Source organism: Bubalus kerabau, chromosome 22 (assembly GCF_029407905.1).
Source record: "Bubalus kerabau isolate K-KA32 ecotype Philippines breed swamp buffalo chromosome 22, PCC_UOA_SB_1v2, whole genome shotgun sequence".
Taxonomy (NCBI): domain Eukaryota; kingdom Metazoa; phylum Chordata; class Mammalia; order Artiodactyla; family Bovidae; genus Bubalus; species Bubalus kerabau.
In genome coordinates, this window is record NC_073645.1 from 22254244 (window position 1) to 22280092 (window position 25849).

At 40.4% G+C, this 25849-nt stretch overlaps 1 protein-coding gene across 1 annotated transcript in view; it reads right to left on the reverse strand.

Moving 5' to 3' along the window:
• HPSE2 (heparanase 2 (inactive)) overlaps positions 1–25849 on the reverse strand; it is a 311126-nt gene that overhangs the window by 154638 nt on the left and 130639 nt on the right. The window contains exons 5-7 of the mRNA XM_055559882.1: positions 24329–24422; positions 6717–6823; positions 2438–2552 (exon numbers count right to left, since the gene is read on the reverse strand). Of these exons, the coding sequence (XP_055415857.1) occupies positions 2438–2552; positions 6717–6823; positions 24329–24422 (316 nt within the window). The remainder of the gene's footprint in view (positions 1–2437; positions 2553–6716; positions 6824–24328; positions 24423–25849) is intronic.

The window sequence follows — 25849 nt, forward strand, 5'->3', positions numbered from 1 at the left end:
TTTGTTTCCGACTCTTTGCAACCCCATGGAATAAAGACCACGAAATTCTCCAGGCCAGAATACTGGAGTAGGTAGCCTTTCCCTTCGCCAGGGCATCTTCCCAACCCAGTGATCGAACACAGGTCTCCCACATTGTAGGCAGATTCTTTACCAGCTGAGCCACAAGGGAAGCCCGAGAACACTGGAGTGGGTAGCCTATTCCTTCTCTAGCAGATCTTTCTGACCCAGGGATCGAACTGGGGTCTCCTGCACTGCAGGTAGATTCTTTACCAACTGAGCTATCAGGGAAGCCTGCTGTATATGAAAGTGCCTTATAAATTTTTAAGTATTATCCACATTATTGGGCTTCCCTGTTGGCTCAGTGGTAAAGAATCTGCCTGCATTTCGGGAGGCACAGGAGACACAGGTTTGATTCCTGGGTCAGGAAGATCTTCTGGAGGAGGGCATAGCAACCCACTCCAGTATTCTTGCCTGGAGAATCCCATGGACAGAGGAGCCTGGTGGGTTATGGTCCATAGGGTCACAAAGAGTTGGACATGACTGAAGCAACTTAGCCCTCAGGCAAACATCCACATTTTTAAACATATAACTAACATTTGATGCATTAATTATACCAAGGTGATCTTTTAAGAATGTAAGTTAGATCATGTTACTTCCCTGCAGAAAACCCTCCAGTGGCTTTTCATACTACTTACAATAAAAGTCAAACTCCCTTTAGCTTTCAAAGCCCTGTGTGATCTGACCCAAGCTGGCCCCATGTCCAACCAGTCCCCCTGTTCCCTGCCAGGCCCCCAGCACTCTAGCACAGTTATATCTCCTCAAACATGCCAACTCTGTTCCTGCCTTGGAATCTTTGTGCTAGCCCCTTCCCCTGCCCAAAAGCCCTTCTGCAAAAATCTGCGTGTCTGGCTCCTTCTCGTAGGTGGACTCTTGGCCTCAGTGTCACCTTCTCAGAGAAGACTTCCTTGTACACACTCTAAAGGAGCCCTCACTGACCCCCTCTTACTATTTATTCAGTTATCTACTACTAGTCTCCTCCCCAGTGCCTGATGGGCAATAAATATTTACATTTGTGTGACATTATATTTGTTCTGTGTTTACATTTCATAGATGCTTTTCTAATCATTATTTTGTTTTATTACCACAAGTTTATGAGCTCAAAACAAACAATGAACAAACAGAACCCCCTATGGTTCCAAACTGAAAACTTCCTCTCCGTCCCTCCATACCCCAGCCCCTCACATGCTGAAAGAGAGAGGTATCCTGGCCTTGTGCATAAAAGCAACTGTGCCAGTCAGCTTTGGTATTTGTGACTTAATTGGAGTCATGTACAATCAGGGATATAATAATTCCTTAGTACACTAACTAGAGGGATTCTTTCCAGACATAGAAATGGTGCTGTTGGGTGCCAAGCTGTTCTTTGTTCTGGACTTGGAGGCTTCCTGGTTAAGGGCTGGGGTGAGGGTGATGAGATGAACACAGAGGGTGGAAATGGGCAGAGGGAAGCAAAGGGCAGGAATGCTCACTGGGTTCCAGCTGGGTTTGTTTGCTGTGGACCCCAGGGCAGCAGTAATTCTGTAGGAAGAATACTGGGCCAGGGCACAGGAGTGGGCACTAGGGCTGGCACTATACACCCCTCCCCCAACCCAGGCTACCAGTCCCTCTGTTACATGAGGTGGAACTGGATCATCTCCAAGGGGAATCCCAGCTCTGACGTTCTATGGGCTAATGAGAGGACTCACCTTTTATCATGACCAAGATGTCTGTAAGCAGGATAACTCACATAATATTTTTGATAAGCACAGCTTTTCTGGACTAAGTGGGATTTCTTTGATGAGTCAATAAAGTCACTGGACATACCCAGCTCTCTGCTCTTGCCATTCTTCTTTAGCCTCCCCTTTCTCTGCTCTCCTAGAGTAGGTGACACCCTGGGCAAATCCCCTCATCACACAGGGATCAACATCCAGTGTGAGTGCACTTAAGCCACTCTCCAAGGGATGGGTTTCTACTATATCTGATCTTGGACAACACTCTCCCATCTGCTTTCAACATGTTGCATCTGACATTAACTAATGTCTCCTATTAGCATTAAAAGAAAACAATCTGGAAAAATTCACTCTCAAGCAGAGTTCAAACAGGCCACAAGTAGATTTGGAATCTCAACTGCACAAGGTTTGTTAAAATAATAGTGGTAAATATATATAAATGCATAAATGTGTATATGCGTAAACCCATATGTACACACATGTGAGTATATATTGGGGTATGTCTGGGAGGTAAAGCTAAAAGTCTGTAAAATGGGTCAAAAATATTTCTGTCCAATTTGTGAAATTAATGAGTAACAGAAGGAGAAAAATTCTCCCAGTGGGGATCAGAGCACGATCAAAAGAACTGAAGGACATGGGAAAGGAGTTGGGAATCTTGATCTTACACTTACTGGTAATGGGTTAAAATTCTGGTCCACAAGGTGATTGTATCCGTGGTCAAAAAATGAGTGCCGAATCACAACATCAATGCCCTGATTGGCCAGCATTCCTAAAGTGTTCAACCATCTGAAAAGCAAGGGGGAAAAAAACCATATCGATACATTTAAAATCAATACATTTAAAAACTCTTATTCATACCCTCTGCTGGCCCACTTAATGATAATTACTTAGTTCTCTGTCTTTCCCCAGATGGTATGAGCTCATCAAGAATAGACACGTTTTAGCTTTGTACCCCAAACAAGCATCACAGTTTCTGGAACACTATAGGTGCTCAACAGTCTAAGTTGAAACTGATCTGGATAAAATTAGATTCTAGGATTTTGAGAATCACCATTTACATACTAGGGACAAATCATGCATAGTTATGATTCCCCAAATCTGAAATAATATGGAGCTCCAAACCAGTGACCTTTCTGACACTAAAGACCACTGCTAATTTTTACATTATGAATGAATATTATTAAAATATTTTCAAATCTTTTTCACATTGACAATTATATTTTATTCTGATAAAACTAACAAATACCTACTGATAATGAATCACATACAACACACACACAAACACAGTAAAATGCAAAGACAAAAGTTATAAATCCAAAAAGAAATCTGACAAAAATATAGTAGAACCATTTTGTTGCTGTTGTTCAGATTGGGACATTGTAACCCAGGGAAGTGAAAATGCGTTTGGAATATCACATGGCTAAGCTACTTGTCTTTCTTATTTTTGTTCATTTGGCAACACTGTGAGATCAGGAGAACAGGTTTAGCTTTGCTTTGGCCTCTGAGACACAGTTTTAGCTGACCTGTGGTAGAACTGTAACATGAATTCTGGGCTGACGCCTCCTAAGTCCGTGTTCTCTCCACTGAAATAGCACAAATACAGTAGGTTCTAACAAACAACAAGTATTTCTATGTCCAAACAAGTTTGTCTTTCTCACCCTTCTATCCCCAGTCTTACTGAATGAATGAAGAGACAAAATGACAAGTAAATACATAATCACATATATATGAATCCCTATCTCTAGTGGCATCTAGATGTCAATATTTGTATTTGTACATGTGATAAGATCCCATTTGTTCATTCATTTATTATTCATCCAACAATATGAATTCATCAACTGTAAATGCTAGATCTTGTTCTTAGCATTAAGAATAGATTAAAAAAAAATGCCTGTGAGACCACATAAGTCTTTTGTAAAGGACTGGGTATGTAGCTGTACCTACACATTTACAAGAATGTTATCAAATTCCTATTTGTGACCTCTACAGAGCCTAGCACAGTGAAATATAAAGAATATATATTCAACAAATAAACACTAACTTGTAAATCTGAGTTTTTTGGATTTTCTCCTGAGAATATATGGGTAGTTTTTGAAGGAACTTTAAAGAGAGAGGAAAGAATATTCATTCTCCTCTTTAAACCCACATCCTATTTGCACATCCCAGGTCTAGGGCATTAACAAATGACTATGGCCAGAGCCCCTGCTTCTCCATAGCTTTTCAGAATAGAATGGTTAGTTCTGGAATTGTCTTCATCTTCCTCTGTAATAATAAGTCTCCTGAGAAGGAGAAATAAATGGTGTTCCATGTCTCCTTTTTATGCTTAATTAGTGAAAAGTGGCAAGATAATTGACACATCTCACCAAGGATACTTCTGTGGCTATTATTTTCTATCCACAAAACACTATTGAGTATCTATTACATGACAGACATGTAGGTGCTGCAGACACAGCCAAGGGTAGGGCATCAAAGAATCTCAAAGTCCTGATTGGGAAAACTACCCTTGCGTATTGGCAGCAGAGAATTCTAATTTATGCATGCATATGAATGTGTCCTGGTAAGCTTATATTAATGCCATATATTGAAAAGGGGCTGTAAAATGCCTTCTTTCCAACTCCTTGCTAGCCTTCTGGAGCTTCCTAGAATGCTGTACATTTTTTTTCTCCTGGAAGCAATTTATACCCCTTGGAAAATTGGACTCAAGGAGCATGTTTCTGGGTACTGCCAGTAGAGCTTACAGCCAGTGGATGATGAAAAGGTAAGAGAGAAGACCAGGAGCAGAATGAGCTGCTTTTCATTTGATCTGTCAACCAAGCACGGAACATCTGAACTACACCAAAATCTAAACAACGATGTTAATCTGTGTTCACAAAAGTGACTGTGGAGATCTATGGATATTTAGCTGATGCTAGTGAAAAGGCAAGTCTCTCTCTAGCTCTCTCCATGATGGTCTGTGTTATTTCTCATTTCACATCACTCTCTAAAGGGAAGAATCTTCATGAAAACACTCAGTACAAACAGACTACTTGCTAGGCCCTGCAGCTGAGTTCTTCTGAGACCACTAAGCAAAGGCCATATTCTTCTCTGATTCAAGGGGCCTCCAGCAGCCAACCCGACTGTCACAGTGAAACCTGCTGAGCAGAGTATTTTTGAAAGAAAACCCTCAGCAACACTGAACAACCTCTCTGTGCCGCTCCATGTGAGGACACGGGGCTGGAAGACCCCAGGCATATCATGTAGCCACTGACTCATTATCTTCATCTGCATCTGCCAGGATTCCATCTTAAAAGATATTTGCTTGACCAGCCTGATTTGCCCTTCACAAATGTAATAAAGAAGCTGCCTTAATGGAGAGGAACTATAGCTGTATAATTAGAAGTGGCTGTTCGTAGTGAAATGCGTAGTTGAGGGCAGAGCTGCAGTTCTTAGGAGAACCTTGTTCAGACAAAAAACCAGGACCCCAGACTAGATTGGACCAGAAACAGGTCACCTGGTCAGTCTGTGGTCCCGAGTGGTTTGTCTCTGTCTCTTGACAACGGGAGGCCAGGCAGAGGCCCTTGTGCTTCTGGCTTAAGTTGCTCTCCAGATGAGTGCAGCAGCCTTCAAATTCACTCTCCTGTCTCTTGCCTCTCCAAACTGGTGCAAACTATCAAACCCAGTGTTTTCAGTACAGGTCAGATCTCTGTAGGACCTCTTTCCTCCTCTGTAATCTTCAATGGCTTGCCACTGAGTATAGAATAAGGCCTCATATTACATCCTTGGTTTTCAAGGTCTTCTATGATTTGGTGGTAAAACTCTGTCCCTAATCATACCTGGGCTTCCCAAGTGGCATTAGTGGTGAAGAACCTGCCTGCCAATGCAGGAGACATTTCAGACTCGAGTTTGATCCCTGAATCAGGAAGCTCTCCTGGAGGAGGGCATGGCAATCTACTCCAGTAGTCTCGCCTGAAGAATCCCATGGACAGAGGAGCCTGGTGGGCTAAGGTCCATAAGGTCACAAAGAGTCAGACACAAATGAAGTGGCTTAGCACAATCATACCTTCACTAACCCCTGCAGATACTGAGGCTTTCTCACACTAATCATTTCTCCTCATAATGTTCCTTCAGTTTAGAGTGCTCCCCACTACCCTCAGCAACAACCTTCGCCTACAGAAATTAGAGAAATTTCTTAATGTTCCACTCAATTGCCTCTTCCTCCACAAAGTCCTTCCTGATACTCCCAGTCAGAAATTCTTAATTCCTCTGCATGTCTACCCCTTGTGTGGACAGACCATGTAAGGAAGGAAGAGAGATGGTATAATTTAATGGCAAAAAGGTAGGCCTCTGGAGCAGACTGCTATAACTTGAGTCCAAGCTCTGCCATTAATTAATAATTGCATCTATCTCACTGGGTTCTTATAAAATAAGGGCATCTACTACACTGGTTGTTAAATCATTAAATATGCACAAAGCACTATTAAATATGCCCTCAGCACATGGTAAGCACTATGCAGTTAAAATTATGATGATGAAACTTATCTCCGATAGCTTTTCTTACCCTCCATCTCTATTCCTCCAGTTGTCTAAGTTTCTAAAGGGCAAAACCTCCCTCTTATTCTTACCTATCTCCCAGGACTCTGGTGAAAATTACAAGAAAAAAATGTATGCTATCTGTACTGTATTTTGCACTGTAGACATAAAATAAAACTCTATTACTATCTACTTATTACTAATTATTTATTACTAATAACTACCACTATTATTCTTGCTCTAATGCCTGTACCTGAGATCTTATTCTTTAGACAAGTCCCTAATCACTGTTTGTTGAGTGTTTAAACACATTTATAAAGAAATGGATGAAGAATTTTCAGTAGGAAACGAACCACCACCCCATCCAAAGGGCAGAATAATAAGCAATTTCACTGTCCTTTCCTTAGTGCCCTTGGGAGTGAAATTGCAAGTTCTACTCACAAGAATCCTGCAGCATAGGAATCTGAGAGATTGTTTGTGCCTCCAGCTGAGGTGGTCACCACACCTTCAAGCCAAATCTTCTTTCCTGGGGTGTATGTGTTAACCACCTGTTCACACAACAAAAGCAGAAGGAGATAATGAAATATTTAAAAACTGTTCCTAAATGAGAAGGACCATACATTCTCTTAAAGTTCCTCTGATCCTCTGCTCCCAGGTGGTCATGAGCTGTGTTTTTTCCATGTTGATACAGTCCATACAGCTGGCACACAAATACACACACACACACACACACACACACACACACATTAATATTGATACATGTCCACTCAAAGAAATGATCATTTTTTTCTCCTAAGTGAACAAAAGTGACATTGTGACAGGAGAACAAGTGCATATTCTAGGACATAAGTTGACTGCAACACCCTTCAGTGAAAATTAATAGTGGCGGTCAAACTGGAATGCTGTTAAAGATTAAAGAAGAATTTCCCCTTGCACCTAGAAGAAGGTGGTCCTCTCCCTCTTCTTGAAACTGCTCAGAGTGCCCAACCCAAGGAGAGCTGGAAATACTATAAATAAGAAAGCAAGAAAAATACCTTAAATGATTAGAAAACAGAGTCATATTGTGAAAGTAAAGGTCTACAGTAATGATTCCCCTTAAAACATTCATGCTTTTGATAAACTTTGTGTTTCCTTTAAGATTAACTGGAACTGAGTAATATATTTCTGTTTTTCTTTTTTGCCTTTGGCTTCTAGGATATTCAAAGTTTAATTTTTGTTTGGAGACAGATATAGAGATTATTAAGGCAGTCAGAGAAAAGTGGTTTTGTTAAAAAAACAAAATAAAAAGGTAAATAGTATAAGATGATGAACCTTGAAATCATTAAGCTAAGTGAAAGAAACCAGACACAAAAGGCCACATATTATATTCATTTATATGAAATGTCCAGAACAGTCAAATCCATAGAGACAGAAAGTAGATTAATGGATTTCTAGGGTTGGAAAAAGGGAAAGAGAATGAGGGGGGAAGATGGGGAGTGACTACAAATAGGTATGGGGTTTTTCTGGAGGATATGAACATGTTCTAAAATTAAATAGTGACAGTTTCACAATTTTGTGAATATACCTAAAACCGATTCATTTTGATATTTGGCAAAACTAATACAATTATGTAAAGTTTAAAAAAAAAAAAAAACTTTTAAAGGGTGAATCTCATGGTTTGTGAATTGTATCTCAATAGAGCTGAGTGTGTAATATGTATCATTAACAATAGGAGAGGTAGACCCTAATAGGTAGATAACTGATGTGGAAAGGGGAATAAATTCTGAAAATCTGGGGTTCTACCACATAGAAGCCATGAGACGTTTGGAGAATCATTATCTCGGACTTCAATTTCTTCACCAACATATAAAGTAACGTATTTGGAGGAGATGAAATGTAAGTCCTTTCTAAATACAAAATGTATCAGTATTTTGTAATGCTTGTGCAGGTCCCCTTGGCTCCTATTCCCCAAAGGTCAAGAGTAAATTTGATTATGGAAATTAAAATAACATAAACAATAAATACAGGAGACAAAAAAGCCAGATTTGGTCATCTCAAAAATAAAGATCTTGGCTAGAGGTAATTATTGGGAATGGTAGAAAAAAGCCACAGGAGTAGGTGAAATTAGTTAAGGGGAATATTTAAAATTATACTGGGCTTCCCTGGTGGTTTGGTTGATAAAGAATCTGCCTGCACTGTAGGAGACCGCCTGCAGTAAAGAATCTGCTTAAAATGTAGGAGACCCAGGCTTGATCCCTGGGTCGGGAAGACACCCTGAAAAATGAAATGACAACTCACTCCAGTATTCTTAACTGAGAAATCCCATGGACAGAGGAGCCTCACGGGCTGCAGTCCATGGGGTTGCAAGAGTTGGACACAACTTAGCAACTAGACCACCATCACTACCAAAGAAGGGCTAAGGCTGTCTATGCAAAAACATGAACGCATTATCAAATGGATTTATTCATTCATTCAGTAAATATTTATTGAGCACCTACTATATGCCAAGCAGAATTCTAGGGGCAAACAGTGAATGAAACACAAGTCTCTGCTCTCATCAGCTCATATTTTAGTCAAGGGGAAGAGACTGACAATAGACACACAAACATAAATTTAGAAATAGGAAGTGCTAGGAGGAAAATAAAATCGATTAATCTGACAGAAAGTGCCTTGGAAGGAGAGGAAGGTTGATGTTTTAGATGAAGGTCAGGAAAGATCCCTCTAGCACCTTTATATAAGGACTTTAGTTAAGCTCCATTAAATGAGGACTTGATTCCAGAAAATGGATGGATTTATAAATTGCTGTGTACACAGGACTCATCAAGGACACAGACACTGTGTAAATAAAGTTCATTTGAATTCTCTTCTGACTTGCAGGAAGATTTGGAAGGAGACAATCTAACACTTCTTATAATTAGTGAGGTAGAATTGATTACCAGTTTGTGGTCTGCACACACATTGCCTGGGTGTGAATCCTGGTTTCATCATTGATGCACTGTTGACCTTGCTGTGCCTTAATTTCCTTAGCTGTAAAATTAGAATAATAAATGTGCATTTTTTAAAATATTTAAGTGACCTAATATTTGTAAAGCACTTGGAAAGGTGTCTGGCAAATGATAGGCTCTTAAAGTAAAGCAAATGTTACCTAGATCACTCTCTTTGTCCAAAGTACTTGAGATTGTGATTGGCAATCTAACATTAGAATTGGTTGCTTTTATTTGGATATGTTTGTGGTGGTAGGTAATAGACCAGATGTGTGCTAAATAGCAGGGAAAGGTCTATTTAGAATTTAAAATCTACATGGGTAGCTCACGTTAATGTAATTAGCATTCAGAGTAGTTTGTTTATCCACTTAGCACAGGAGCAAGTCTTGTCATTTTCTAGAGAAGCTATTAATACATGAACAACAACAAAAAAAACACAGGGAGAGAGTGCTTTGATACAAGACCAAGCCAGTTATATGAAATGTTATATGGAAGAGAAATTCCTAGAAAGTATCTGTGTTAGAGGTTCTGGGAGTGGTTGGTATGAGTCAGCAAGGATTTTCTGAACATTTACTGTTTGGGACATGGTGAGAGGCTTAATGAATATTGTGTCTACCGTGAGACAAGAAGAGGTTATCATAGTCATGTGTGGGGGAGGTACTGAGGTTGGGTGCTGGTTGGGCCTAGAGAGGAAATTAGTATGGGCAGAAGAGGAGAGGGAAAAAATCAGGAAAAACAGATGGAACCAGCTGCAAAATTCCCTTAGAAAGTGAAACTCTAAGAAACTGAGGGCTGTAGTTCAACACTGCGGTTTTCTGAGTAAATATGATTCCCCCTGTGCTAGAAGAGAGAAAATTGCAGGACTGCAAAGAACAAGGGTACAGTTCCTGGTGAAAAATGATGTGCCAATGAAGGTTATTTTAAGAAACACATTGTCTGGGGAGGGAGAATTACAAATGCCCAAATGCCGAGATTATTGAAGTGAAGGGAGAGGGGAGTTGAATGGTTGGCTCCCTTTCAGCAGTTTTTTTAATCCCCCACAGACTTCAGCTCTTAGGCCCATGTGGACAAGGGAGCTTTGAAGCACCCACAGAACAGCTCAGCAGGTTGCCAATGGCTGCTCAGAATCCTTCAGCCTGCTGGGGGCAGGGTGGTGTGAAGGGAAACCCTCCAGCTCCTTCCCTCTCATTTCAGGGGTTGAGGACATCAGGACTGTTTCGTGTGGCTATATTGAAAAAGGAGAGGTGAGAGAGAAAAATAGCTTTGACTTTTTAAAAAGTTTTATTTTCCCACCACTTTGATTTTTTTTTTTTTTAAAGAAAACAGTTAAAAATAGGAAAATAACCGTTTCTGTGGCACATTTTCAAACCTGGGCTTCCCTTTCCTGTCTCTCCAAAACTGTGATTTGTCTTTAAAAAAGACTCCTGAGAGCCTGGTTTCAGCCACTGGCTATGCAAGTGATGGTAGCCTTGTAGCAGCAGACATGTTGTTTATGGTTATCCAAACCCAACACCTTCCTTAATGAGAAAGGAAGCAATAAAACAGGAATAGTGGACAGGCCAGCTGGGCTAATCAGGCCTGGCAAGAGGCCCACCCTCCAAAGGAAGCTGGAGTCCATTAATTCCAGCATCTCATATAGTTGGAAATCAACCTTCCCTAGGACTTTAGGAAAAGCAGTGGTTCTTTAAGCAACCAGGTCCCCTATGTCACTGGTTAGAAGGAGCTGAATAGCTTTAGGGAACTTCTTAAACTTTCCTTACCCATGGACAGGGCTCTGCTTGGAGGTGCTCCTGTCTCTTTGTTCCTTATTGTATTCATAAAGCGTCCAGGTGAGAGCTCAATAATGTTCCAATTTTTCTTTCCATCCTTCTTGTGTGTTTTTGACTCTAAGCTACCTACTATGTTAGATGAGGACAAAATCATTCCATTCTGCCCTCTCCTTTCTTGCTGTCCCCTTCTGAGTTCCGGATCTTATCCTTTCTCCCTTGGTCTTCCTGCAAGGAAGACCTCCTTCTCAAGACTTTCCTCTACACTGCTTCTGTCTTTTAACCAGCTTCATCCTAGCTTCATAATCTATATGACTTCTCATTACCAGCAGCAGAACTCAATCATGTGCTCATGGAGTGGTCTGTGTGACTAGTTGGCAGACATGTTATGAGTGACTTGCTTCAGACAATATTTAAAACAGTGATTTGGGGAATGACTTACTTAAAAGTATTGATAAAATAAAGTAGGTTCAAAGTTATCATAATAACATTCCTTTCATTCGCCAGAATTATGAAATGCTTCCTTAACATGGAAAGAAAGCAAAGGAGCCAGTAAACTACACACAGCTCGTAGTTGATTTTGTTCATTTGTCCATGAAAGCATGTTCAGTTCAGTTCAGTCGCTCAGTTGTGTCCGACTCCTTGCAACCCCATGAACCACAGCACGCCAGGCCTCCCTGTCCATCACCAACTCCTGGCGTCCACCCAAATCCATGTCCATTGAGTCGGTGATGCCATCCAACCATCTCAACCTCTGTCGTCCCCTTATCCTCCTGCCCTCAATCTTTCCCAGCATCAGGGTCTTTTCAAATGAGTCAGCTCTTCGCATCAGGTGGCCAAAGTATTGGAGTTTCAGCTTCAACATCAGTCCTTCCAGTGAACACCCAGGACTGATTTCCTTTAGGGTGGACTGGTTGGATCTCCTCACAGCCCAAGGGACTCTCAAGAGTCTTCTCCAACACCACAGTTCAAAAGCATCAATTCGTCAGTGCTCAGCTTTCTTTATAGTCCAACTCTCACATCCATACATGACCACTGGAAAAACCATAGCCTTGACTATATGGACCTTTGTTGACAAAGTAATGTCTCTGCTTTTTAATATGCTGTCTAGGTTGGTCATTACTTTCCTTCCAAGGAGTAAGCATCTTTTAATTTCATGGCTGCAGTCACCATCTGCAGTGATTTTGGAGCCCAGAAAAATAAACTCTGACACTGTTTCCAGTGTTCCCCATCTATTTGCCATGAAGTGATGGGACCAGATGCCATGATCTTAGTTTTCTGAATGTTGAGCTTTAAGTCAACTTTTTCACTCTCCTCTTTCACTTTCATCAAGAGGCTCTTTAGTTCTTCTTCACTTTCTGCCATAAGGGTGGTGTCATCTGCATATCTGAGGTTATTGATATTTCTCCTGGCAATCTTGATTCCAGCTTGTGCTTCTTTCAGCCCAGCGTTTCTCATGATGTACTCTGCATGCTGCTGCTGCTGCTGCTGCTGCTAAGTCGCTTCAGTCGTGTCCGACTCTGTGCGACCCCATTGATGGCAGCCCACCAGGCTCCCCTGTCCCTGGGATTCTCCAGGCAAGAACACTGGAGTGGGTTGCCATTTCCTTCTCCAATGCATGAAAGTGAAAAGTGAAAGGGAAGTCACTCAGTCGTGTCCGACTCTTAGCGACCCCATGGACTACAGCCTACCAGGCCCCTCCATCCATGGGATTTTCCAGGCAAGAGTACTGGAGTGGGGTGCCATTGCCTTCTCTGGTACTCTGCATATAAGTTAGATAAGCAGGGTGACAATATACAGCCTTGACGTACTCCTTTTCCTATTTGGAACCAGTCTGTTGTTCCATGTCCAGTTCTAACTGTTGCTTCCTGACCTGCATACAGGTTTCTCAAGAGGCAGGTCAGATGGCCTGAAAGCATGTTAAATATGGTGAAATGGTGATGGGAACCACTGATCTATGGGATATGATGCCAACTGCTTTAACTTGGTATCTAAGACCCTTCATAACCACCCCTTAGCTGCCTCCTCCTCTCTCTCCCCACAAGACCTGAGGTTCACCACACAATGGACTCACTGTTTTTCAACTACATGATCTTCTTTTAGGATTTCACTGGTCACTTTCTCCCTTACTCATTCCTCACCCATGTTGTCTGAGACATTGTTTTTTTCATGGCTTATTTCTAATGTGATCTCATTTGTGAAATTTCTCTCAAAACTTCAAGATATTAATTCTCTCCTCTGACCTCCAAAGTTCTTTGAATCTATCACTATTCTTGACCTTATTATACTGAGTTGTACATTTCTGTTCGCCTAGCCTCCTACACTATAAGCAGCTTAAGAAAGCCATATTTTTTTCCCATTTTGCATGCCTTATAGAATGTTTGTCAGTCATTTTTCTTATTAAATACTTGTTAAATAATGAGACAATGAAGTAGTTTACTTGTTAATAAATGAGAGAGTAATATTTTACCAATGGAAAGGCTGAGTATCAAAAAATATAACTAATAATTTCAGAATCATAAGAACAAACATTAAATTTTCACAGTTTCAGCTCAGAACTCTGTTCACTTTCTAATTGAATTTTGTTGTTTGAGGAGACCTAGAAGCTTCTGGTTCACTAAACTGCCTCCATATTTAATATGTTCTTCTCAGGTAAGACAAGCTGAGCTATTCTGAGCTCAGTGATTCCAATATCTCATTACATTCTTTCTGATTTATTTCTTCTGCCTAATGTACTTCCTGTCAGTTTCATTAATTTTTTTCTGTATAATTCTTTTTATCATCTCCCTGTTCCAGAGTGCCATATTTGCCCATTTTCTTTCGGTATCAGATCAATTTTTAATTTGTGGCTTCTGTTTCTGTGTCATTTTTAGGATTTAAAATTGCATTCTCTGCTCTTGTTATCTCAAACTGCAGAAAAGCAATTGAGTGTAATTGCAACTAAACATAAAATTAAAATAAGAAAATACACAAAAAGGAAAGTCACAGAGGAGACAAGGAAATTATGAGCATAGGCAAGAAAATGAGGAAGAAAGTTTCACAGTACCAAAGCAATGACTGTGTTCAAGAATAAGCGCTTGGTGGAAGGAAAGACTGGACAGCAGCTACCTGCACATAAATTACTCTTCTTCCCATCTCCAGTCCTTTTCTGTGACTAACCAACCCCTCAGGCTTACTGGACTGTCTACCTACTGACAAGTCCTAAGTTGCAGTGACCTCAGAGGTAAGTTCCTCTTGCTCAGGACAAACCCTGTAATCTCCCCACTTCCATGTGGAAATGTTAGACGGTCACCCCAAGCTGCCTTTTCCTCATGAAGAAGATTTTTGTTTCAAGGAGCAATTTGTTCTGAGGGCTAGTCCCCCAATATGTCCTTAATATACTCGTTGCCTTCCACATAACAGGACCTCACTATACGCAGGACAAAAACCGTGTACCTGAAACATGAATGGAGTCCAGTGAATGAATGCAAATCGCTCCCTGAAAATCCTTGTCCTCGTCCACTCTCTAATATCGTGATAATATTATATATCACGTAATAGTGTAGCACCCAACTTTCATTCAGCCCTCACTTCTAGAACACCCACCTCAGATTATATCAACTGACTGAGGTCAATTTGATATTCTCTCACCAAGAACATTCAGTATTCTTTTTAAAAAGGTTTACTAATCCTGGGTGGTCAGGAATATAAATATTACATGGGTTACAAAATTAATGGTCAACATGCATGGGAGATTCAGAATGGTGTATTTGATACAGTGTGGGCCTTGGAATTAGGAGTTCTAATTTTACTACTTAGCAAGTGTGGCCTTCAAAAAACTTACTGGTTTCTTCAATGGATTGGTAATATTTGATGCACTCAGTGGATGGAATTTGTAACCTAAAAGGTAATACAATTACTATAGTTCTGTAAGCTGATGCATTTTAAAATGCATCAAATGGTTTTGAAATAAGAATGTTTTCCATCAAAAGAAACTAGCCAGCTGTTTACTCTCTCCCTCCAGCTATTATTAAATTTAAGGTTGCTGTTATTGTTCAGTCACTAAGTCATGTCCAACTCTTTGCAACCCCATGGATGGCAGGACGCCAGGCTTCCCTGTCCTTCACTACCTTCTGGAGTTTGCTTAAACTCATATCATTGAGTCAGTGATGCCATCCAACTGTCTCATCCTCTGTTGTCCCCTTCTCTTCTTGTCCTCAGTCTTTCCCAGCACCAGGGTTTTTCCCAATGGGTTGGCTCTTCGCATCAGGTGGCCAAAGTATTGAAGCTTCAACTTCAGCATCAGTCCTTCCAAAGAATATTCAGGGTTGATTTCCTTTCGGATTGACTGGTTTGATCTCCTTGCAGTCTAAGGGACTCTCCAGAGTCTCCTCCAGCATCACAATTTGAAAGCATCAATTCTTTGGCACTCAGCCTTCTTTATGGTACAACTCTCACATCCATACATGACACTGGAAAAACCACAGCTTTGACTATAGGGACTTTTGTTGGCAAATTGATATCTCTGTCTTTTAATGTGCTATCTAGGTTTGTCATAGCTTTTCTTCCAAGGAGCAAGTGCCTTTTAATTTCATGGCTGCAGTCACTGTCTGCAGTGATTTTGGAGCCCAAGAAAATAAAGTCTGTCACTGTTTCCACTTTTCCCCATCTATTTGCCATGAAGTGATGGTACTGGTTGCCATGATGTTAGTTTTTTGAATATTGAGTTTTAAGCCAGCTTTTTCACTCTTCTTTTCCACTCTCATCAAGAAGCTCTTTAGTTCGTCTTTGCTTTCTGCCATTAGAATGGTATCATCTGCATATTTGAGGTTGTTGATATTTCTCCCAGAAATCTTGATTCCAGCTTGTGATTCATTCAGCCCACTATTTCACATGATGTACTGTGCATAGAAGCCAAATAAACAGGGTGACATATACAGCCTTGTCATACTCCTTTCCCAGTTTTGAATCAGTCTGTTGTTCTATGTCTGGTTCTAACTGTTGCTTCTTGACCTGCACACAGGTTTCTCAGGAGTTAGGTAACGTGGTCTGGTAGTCCCATTTCTTTAAGAATTTTCTACAGTTTGTTGTGTTCCACACAGTCAAAGGCTTTCACATAATCAATGAAGTAGATGTTTATTTTTTAAATTCTCTTGCTTTTTCTATGATCCAACTTTAGTTATTCAGTCATGTCCAACTCATTGTAACCCCATGGACTGTAGCCCGACAGGCTCCTCTGTCCATGGAATTCTCCAGGCAAGAATACTGGAGTGGGTTGTCATTCCCTTCTCCAGGGGATCTTCCTGACCAAGAGATTGAACTTGGGTCTTCCGCATGCAGGTAGATTCTTTACCATCTGAGCCACCAGGAAAGCCTATGGATGCTGGCAATTTGTTCTCTTGTTCCTCTACCTTTTCTAAACCCAGCTTTTACATTTGGCAGTTCTTGGTTCAGATACTGTTGAAGTGTAGCTTGAAGGATTTTGAGCATTACTTTGCTAGCATGTGAAATAAATGCTATTGTACTGCAGTTTGAACATTCTTTGGCATTGCCTTTCTTTGAAAACTGACCTTTTTCAGTCCTATGGCTACTGCTGAGTTTTCCAAATTTGCTGGCATATTGAGTATAGCACTTTAACAGCATCATGTTTTCGGATTTTAAATAGCTTAGCTGGAATTCTATCATTGTTTGAGTTTAAGAATCAAGGAAATATAGTTCACAGAATGACACTGAACAAAACTTTGGAGCTTTTTTTGTGGTAAACATATCTTTCCAGCTAGATTCCCCTATTTATCATCAGTGTCTTATATCTGAAAGAGAAGAGCCAAAAGTTCCACTGGGTCATATTCTCCCATTTTCAGATGCATAGTCAAGTGGAGTCACAGACAACAATTTACTGCAAAGCTCATCAACTTTAGCTCCCCATTTCCCCAGGCCTCTGTTAATGTCTTGGGAAGGGCCCTAGTAATTTGTTCATATGGTCAGATATATTTCTAAAACATGCAAATTTGTTTTGTTTTCTTTTTCTTAAAGTGGTCCCCATTGTATAAGTTGCCAGCCCCATAAAACTTAGAACCACACCTGGATGTCACCTAAGGTATCAGCGGGGCACAGTTTGTGTTTAGGGTCCTCTGTCTCTTGAGTTCTCCCTTGGCCTGTGTTTCTCTTCCCCTCTATCCAAACCTGGTCTTGGGAAGGACAAATACCATATGATATCACTTATAGGTGGAATCTAAAACATGACACAGATGAACCGCAGCCCACCAGGCTCGCCCATCCCTGGGATTCTCCAGGCAAGAACACTGGAGTGGGTTGCCATTTCCTTCTCCAATGCATGAAAGTGAAAAGGGAAAGTGAAGTCGCTTCTCCCGCTAAAGTAGAATCAAAAAATATTTTTCTAAAGTAAAGTATCTGGCATTAGCAAACTGACTAAAATGTTACTCAGAGCCACAGAGACCTTTCTTTCACCCTTAAAGACATACCCAGAGGAAACTCTCCTACCATGCCTACAGATAGGCATAGCCCATTTGTGTGCTGTGTGTGTTAAGTCACTTCATTCATGTCCAGCTCTTTGTGACCCTATAGACTGTAGCCCACCAGGCTCCTCTGTCCGTGGGATTCTCCGAGCAAGAATAGTGGAATGGGTTGCCATGCCCTCCTCCAGAGAATCTTCCTGATCCAGGAATCAAACCCATGTCTCTTGCATTTCCTGCATTGGCAGGCGGGTTCTTTACCACTGGCACCACCTGGGAAGCCTCATAGTCCACTTATGGTTGCCTAAATCAATTTCTATCTATTTAACACTATGCTACAAAATTAGTAGTGAATTAGATTCTTTTGGATTTGAATGGCAGAGATAGCACATCCGAATGAGATGAGAAAAAGATTTACTTTGCTTCTTCCACACTTCTATCACTATTTTACTCTGTTGATTCACCTTCCCTTCCGAGTCTCCCTCTAATACTGACTGAGAGCCTGCTAAGTGATAGGCACTGTAGTAGGCACTGGCACATTGAAGTAAGCATTTAGCATCGGCTTTCCTGGTGGCTCAGACAGGAAAGAATCTGCTTGCTATGCGGGAGACTCAGGTTGGATCCCTGAGTTGAGAAGATGCCCTGGAGATGGAAATGGTCATGACTGTGCAAATTAAAAGACACTTACTCCTTGGAAGGAAAGTTATGACAAACCTAGACAGCATATTAAAAAGCATAGATATTACTTTGCCAACAAAAATCCATCTAGTCAAGGCTATGGTTTTTCCAGTAGTCATGTATGGATGTGAGAGTTGGACTATAAAGGAAGCTGAGCACCAAAGAATTGATGCTTTTGAATTGTGGTGTTGGAAAAGACTCTCCAGCGTCCCTTGGACTGCAAGGAGATCGAACCAGTCCATCCTAAAGGAAATCAGTTCTGAATATTCATTGGAAGGACTGATGTGAAGCTGAAACTCCAATTCTTTGGCCACCTGATGTGAAGAACTGACTCATTTGAAAAGACCCTGATGCTGGGAAAGATTGAAGGTGGGAGAAGGGGACAACAGAGGATGAGATGGTTGGATGGCATCACCAACTCAATGGGTATTAGTTTGAGTAAACTCTGGGACTTGGTGATAGACAGGGAGGCCTGGCATGCTGCAGTCCATAGGGTTGCAAAGAGTTGGACATGACTGAGCAATTGAACTGAACTGAACTGAGCAAATATATATAAATTATTGAATGAATTAGTCAACACATTAATCAATCAAACACTGATTTTTTTTCCAGTGGTAATACCACTGTTCTTAACCAACTAGTGTGTTTTCATTTTCAGTTTTCTTCATTAGAGAAGGTTAACATTGTCATTGTCCTCATTTTCCTTTAATTGTGCATCAGTTATTCTATGACCCTTAAGAGTAACTGTTATTCTTCTACTCTCTTCTCCTTTGATATACTTTGATATAACTAGTAGGTAAACCAGAGATTGATTGAGAAAAAAGTTTCCTTTTTAATCTGTTCATTACTTCCAAAGGATTCAATACTTCTCTGCCTTACCTACATCCATGATCCTGCCACTAAGATATATTGGAAAAAGTGCTATAATGTTACTGCATCTATTAAGATTTCAAAAGAATTACTCTTTATTATTATAAGCAATCATAAATAATGATGATATTAACAAAAAATATTGGCTTCCCTAATATCTGAAATTTCCCTTCCTTTACAAACTACAGTAGATACATCCCACCATGGGCTCCTGTAGCACCCTAAATTCCACTGTTACGTGAGTCATTGCATCTTACTATCATTGTTTGTTTCATTAACTATTTTCCCACTAGACCATAAAGTCTGTGAGTATAACCACCATATCCTTCTTGCTCATTGTTTTATCCTCAGGAATTTGGAATACACAAGAATATTATAGTTTGTAAATGAAGGAAGAAAGAAGGAAGAGAGGAGGGAAGGAAATTTTCAAATAGTAGGGAAGCCAATTGTTCGGTTTATTTAGTATTCAAAATACAATCATAAGGACAGTATTTTTGAAAATACTTCCCTTATGACTGGGATTTCACCAACTCCTTCCTGTGCTTATTGAATTGCTGAAAATAATATCAAAAAGTGTTATTTCCTCCTCTGATTCCTCTAGGAAATGAAGATACAAATCATAGAGTCCAAGTGACTTGAGCCAAAATGGTTCATCTTGGTTCTTATGTTATTGTTTTGGAGTCTGCCCAGCTATCCACACTATACCATCTGCACTGTATCCTAAACATCTCTCACTTTCCCATCGGACTATTGGCTGCATTGTGAGATTCTCAACTCTTTCCCTCATCTCTCAAAGTACAGACAATTATTCTCATTCTAATCGAAAGGAGCGAGTGCGTGAATCACCCAAATGAGTGGGTTGTCCAAACACTGTCTCTGTTTGGTTTTCAAATGCATCATGTAGATTTTCATATAACCAGAATTCACCCACTGCTCAGAAAACTAAACATTCTTAAGTGGCAGTCCAAATTTGGAAACCACAGCTGTTTTTAGCAATTGAGTCACTGTCTTTCAGGTGCCAAAAATATCACCTATCATATTCTCCAGGGTTCAAAGAAAGAGGAAAGAGGAAGAAAGCAAAGAACAAGTTGAGAATAAAGGTAACATGAAGCTTCTCCAGTAAAATGAATTGTTATTAAAAAACAACCATAATAACTGAAACAACAATAATTATGGCAATAAGAGCTACTATTCACTAGCAATGAACAAATCAGGGTCTCATGTGATCTTCCTAACCTCCTTAAGAGGGAAGGAGGATAGTACAATGGTTACTACCAAGTACTAGTACCAGGAACTGTTGTGGATATCAAAGTCTGCAGTTGCTTAAGGCCCGTATACAAAATGGTGTAGTGTTTATAATATAACCTAGGCACATTCTTCCATGTATTGTACTTTAAATCATCTCTAGATTACTTATAATACCTAATACAATGAAAATGCTAGGTAAATAGTTGCCAGTACCTGGCAAATTCAAGTTTTGCTTTTTGTAACCTTCTAAAATGCTTTTTTCTGGAATATTTTCAATCAGTGTTTGGTTGAATCCATAGATGCAGAACACACGGATACAGATAGAGAGAGCTGTGTTCTTAGCAATCTCATTTTACAGGTGGAGAAAGAAAATCAGAAAGGTTAAGTGAATGGCTGAGGGTCATACAACCCAAGCCACTAGACTTCAAATCCTGTCTCCTATCTCTTCTTCAAACAGCCTCACCACTGTCTTATATAAACCAACCTTGCATGAATTTGTTTGGGTAGGAAATCTACCCTTTTTCCACTACTAGGACCTAAGGAGAGATCATTAAGATTTCTCTGAACTTCTCAAAATAAAAAAGAAACAGAGATTGCATTTCTAGCTTTTGGATGAGAGTTCCATGTATATACCTAATAAAATGTTTACTTGGTCCATCTCCAAGCTGATTGGGGGGGCTCACAGCAAAGAACTTTGATCACTCTGCCCCAGACTGTACCCTAGTATCAAATTTCCCAAACCCCCATTCCACCCACAGGGGATTTCAGGAACAGCCAAAGTAACTTTTCAACTGACAAATCTTGATGACTCTTCTCTGGTCTCCTAGCCTTCATCTCCCCAAATCAGGCCACTACCTAGTATATCCTTTGCTGTGGTGAGAGACTCCCCTTCTCAAGGCCCTAACAACTGGGTCCAGGTTACTGTAGCCAGTAGAAGGTCTATCCTATGAGTCAAACCTCAATGAATCTGTGATCTAGCAGCAACACTAGCAGATACCCATTTAAGACAATCTCTGGCAAGAGCTTTATAAAAGAGATTTGGAAAAAGAAAACCAGTCAGAGAGAGAACTGAATGGGCTACTAAATAAAACAAGGAGGATGAAACTTTGACAGACAGTATTTTCCCAAAGTGACTGAAAAAATGTTTCTGGTCTTATATGCCCTTCCAGAACCTCGTCACTCCCTTATCAAGAAGGTTTACTTCCTCTTCTCTTAAATCCCTAAGGGTCTTGGTGACTGTCTTAATGAGTCGACTACGGTTGAAGCAATGCCCTGTGACTTCTGAGGATAGGTAGAAAAGTTAATAGAGCTTCCACCTGACTCGCTCTCTTGGGCATCTGACTTTAAAACCTCAAGAGGAAGTCCAAGGCTACAAGGAGAGGTATTCTGGTTATCAGCCCCACAAAGGTGATAGTTGACAACTGACATCAACTTTCAGAGTGAATGAGCCTTCTGATGATTCCAGTCACTGGCCTTTGAATTAGCCTAGCCTTCATGTTTTCCAGCTGAAACTAATGGAGCAAAGAAAAGCCGTCCTATGGGAATTCCTGGCCCATAGAATTCATGGTCATAATAAATGATCGTTTTAAGTCACTAAGTTTTGGGATAATTTATTGCACAGCAAGACATAACCAGAACAGAAACGTAAGCCTGAGGGGACCGCTGAGCATTTTGTATTTGCCAGAGCCAAAAGGTGGTTCCAGGCCCTAGTGCTAATTCTATCTACCCCCTGCCAGGTGCCTTCTGTATATGTAGGTCATTTCTCTTCAAGGCTCCACTGCTCCTTTCTGCAATCACACTTGGCTCTCCTTTTCTGTGTCCATCAGACGTGTTTTTAAAGATCTGAATTTCAATTGTGCCCAGAATTTGAGACCTTTTCCTTAAGTTTCTTCAGCCTTGCCTGGACAAATCAGGAAGTGAGTTTAGCCTCTTATTTCAGTCTCTGGACATTCTGTGATGGTGAAGGAATATTCAGTGGTGGAGAGTACTAAGTTGTGGGGAGAAAGACGAGAATCTAACTCCTAACTCATTTGTCTTGGTTTTGACCTAGTTATACTTAAAGAATTACATGAACACAGTTAGAACCTTCACTCACAGTGCCATGACACCACTGAATCATTTTACTTCCAGTGATAATCCTTGGATCAGGTTGCTAGACTCAAAGCTGGAAAAACCAAAAATATAGCGACTTGTTATGTTGAACACTATTGTAATACAAAAACTTAGAATAGTACCTGGAACACAGTAAACAGTAAATATCCATTGAATGAAAGAAGGAACAAGTGAATAAATGAAAGAAATTTCCTCCCCTCTTTTTAGAGACTAATATTGGATTAGCATAATGTTGTTAGAAAACTCTAGAGTTTAAAAGGTTGACATTCTACTCCATTAGGTAATATGTTTTTCAGCTTGCTCAAAGTAAGTATTAAACCCTGAAACTGTAAAGTTCCTCAAGGGCAAAGACCATGTCTCATTCGATTTTGTATCCGCAGCAGCTGGCACTATGCCTGCTACTTGTTAAAAGCACAGTAAATAGTAGTTAAATATTAAAAACTAAGTGAATGTCAAGCAGAGACTGACAGACATTTCAAATCATTTAGTTCTCCTAGGCATTGCCTAGTAGGAGACAGTGACAAATAAGGGTGCTGGTCAATGCACCTGATCCCCAGAGGGATCAGACTGGGATGTAGAAATTCAGAAGTCCTGAGGCCTCACAGCTTCTAAAGACTCAATGGGTTATTTATAATCTGAGTATGACATTAAGTGCTTTTCTATGATTGCTCCAAATAGTATTTTCTTACACAACTAATTTTATAATGAGCCATTTATTTATTTACCCATTCATTTATTCATTCATCCCGTATATATATATATATATATTTTGGCCATGCCATGGCTTGCAGGATCTTAGTTCTTGGACTGGGGATTGAACTCAAAACCTTGGTACTGAAAGCATGGATTCCTAGCCACCGGACTACCAGGGAACTTCGCCCATTCATCTCATATTAGTGGGGGCCTACCTGGTTTTTTTTTTTTTTTTTTGCAAAGATGTATTTAATTTGCCCAAGAGGAAGTTGAATGTTTAAAAGGTCTCCATTCCCTGGAAAGGGCTTCCCTTGTGGCTCAACTGGTACAGAATCCACCTGCAATGCAGGAGACCAGGTTTCGATCTTTGGGTTGGGAAGATCCCCTGGAGAAGGGAAAGGCTACCCACTCCAGTATTTTCGCCTGGAGAATTTCATGGACTATATAGTCCTTGAGGTTGCAAAGAGTCGGACATGACTGAGCGACTTTCACTTTCACTTTTCCCTGGAAAAGTACCTGACTAGGAAACTAAAGAAAGATGAGATACTATTTTATAGAGGCAGATGGAAATTGTAGACATAAGATCCTCACAATTCAGACTTAACTAATCTAGTGTATTGCAAAATGTGATCTGCATTGGGTAGAATTACTTGACAGATGACTATTAAAAGGCAGAGATGTCTGGGATCCATTCCAGACACACTAAGTCAAAACATCAGAAGTGAGAGTGGAAAATTTACAAGCAGCCTCTAGTGATTTTCATTTTACTCAAGTTTGAGAACTACTGACCACAGGTTTCTTGCTAATATGACCTACATGTAATTGCTTAATCTATGTCTACAAAAGTAAGATGTTACTTGGCTGATTCTAAGATGCCTAGGAGTACTGTACAGGTGGCTGAAAATTGCCAATACCCTAGACCACAATTCCATTAAATGAATGTAATCATCCTCTTCTTAAACTAATCCAAAATAAACTCTTAAAAAAAGAAAGTAAACCTATCCTTCCCTTAAGAAACTCACAATTTAGGAGCAAACTATTACAAAGTATTTGTTATTAAATATAGGAGTGTTTAAACCTGGATATGGCGCATTCAAACCCTTCTCAATCTAAAAACAATAAATAACAATCATCAACTGTGAGCGGTAGCTCATGGCCATGCAAGTCTAGACTGTACTATCCACAGTGCTACCATCCAGCTGGAACCCTGTGACCTTTCCTTGCCTTACTCCCAAACTCTCTCCTCTTCTTCCCCAGAGATTTTTACTCACTTTCTGAATTTTCCTAATCTGGTCAGAGAGTGTGTCTAACAGGCGAGTTTTCAGGAAGTCCATCACCTTGACCACCCGGCCATCAATGTAGCAACTGGAATAAAAATAAAATAAGAATCAGGTAAAATCTCAAGCAGGAGATTACAAATATATTTCTCTAGCCAGAGGTCTCTGTTGCCTGAGAAACAGCAACCCAGGGTTCACTTGAGCTTTTACATTCAAAAAAGTTTGGATCCTGCATACTTTTCAAACAAAAATAAACATCTTATCCTCTTTATTTTTACGTCCATTTGTGGGCTAATACTGTGATTTTTTTCAGCCTTTGTCCATTGAAACTGCATTTATTGCTCTATAGGAACTGATAGGAATCCATAACACGAATTGGTTAATGGGGAAAAGCTTACTTTGTTGCCTCCATAGGGAAAGTAATTTAACATCCCTTCCATACCATCCTTACTCCCACTTTAAAATAATAAAGGTATGTGAGAGGTTTGCAAGACTATTCAAACATTTTGAAAGGTTTCCACATCTTTAAATAAGAGAACACCAACCACAAAAAATCAGACTTAGTGCAGTGCTCCTAAGTCACTTCAGTCGTGTCCGACCCTGTGCGACCCATAGACGGCAGCCCACCAGGCTCCCCCGTCCCTGGGATTCTCCAGGCAAGAACACTGGAGTGGGTTGCCATTTCCTTCTTCAATGGGTGAAAGTGAAAAGTGAAAGTGAAGTTGCTCAACCGTGTTCTACTCTTTGCGACCCCATGGACTGCAGCCTACCAGGCTCCTCTGTCCCTGGGATTCTCCAGGCAAGAACACTGGAGTGGGTTGCCATTTCCTTCTCCAATGCATGAAAGTGAAAAGTGAAAGTGAAGTCGCTCAGTCGTGTCTGACCCTCAGCGACCCCATAGATGGCAGCCCACCAGGCTCCTCCGTCCATGGGATTTTCCAGGCAAGAGCACTGGAGTGGGTGCCATTGCCTTCTGCAGTGAGTGTGCCACAAAAATTTCATCTCCAGTTCACTTCCCTGGCAAAAACCTTGTAGTCAACCTCCTTCTACCTCTACAGTAAATGAATAAACAAATAAGAAAGACAGACTAAAGTCCAGGTGCCCTATCCTAAAGTAGCAACATTTGGTACTCCTCAGGGTGGCAGTGTCCCTGGTTCTGCTAGATGGCTTAAGTGAAACATCAAGTTGTGTTGACGCTACACTGTTAACATTCAACCAAAACAAGTCCATCCGGCTTTGTGTGGACTCTCTGAGAATTCTTACTCTGAAGACTAAGCCCAGGGTTAAGTGACCTTCATTATCTTAAACATCCCAATACTTATCTTTGCAAAAAAAATTTCAAATTAAATCAATTTAATTTAAGTCAAAACTTATGACTCCTGGATGCATTTTCCAATCTACTTAGGTCTCCTTGGTTGATGAATAATGATAGACTATGTCATTTTTAGTTAGTCACCGGCCTCTCAGTACATGTTATAGAACCATGTGAAAATCCTTTGTAATGTTAAATTGCCA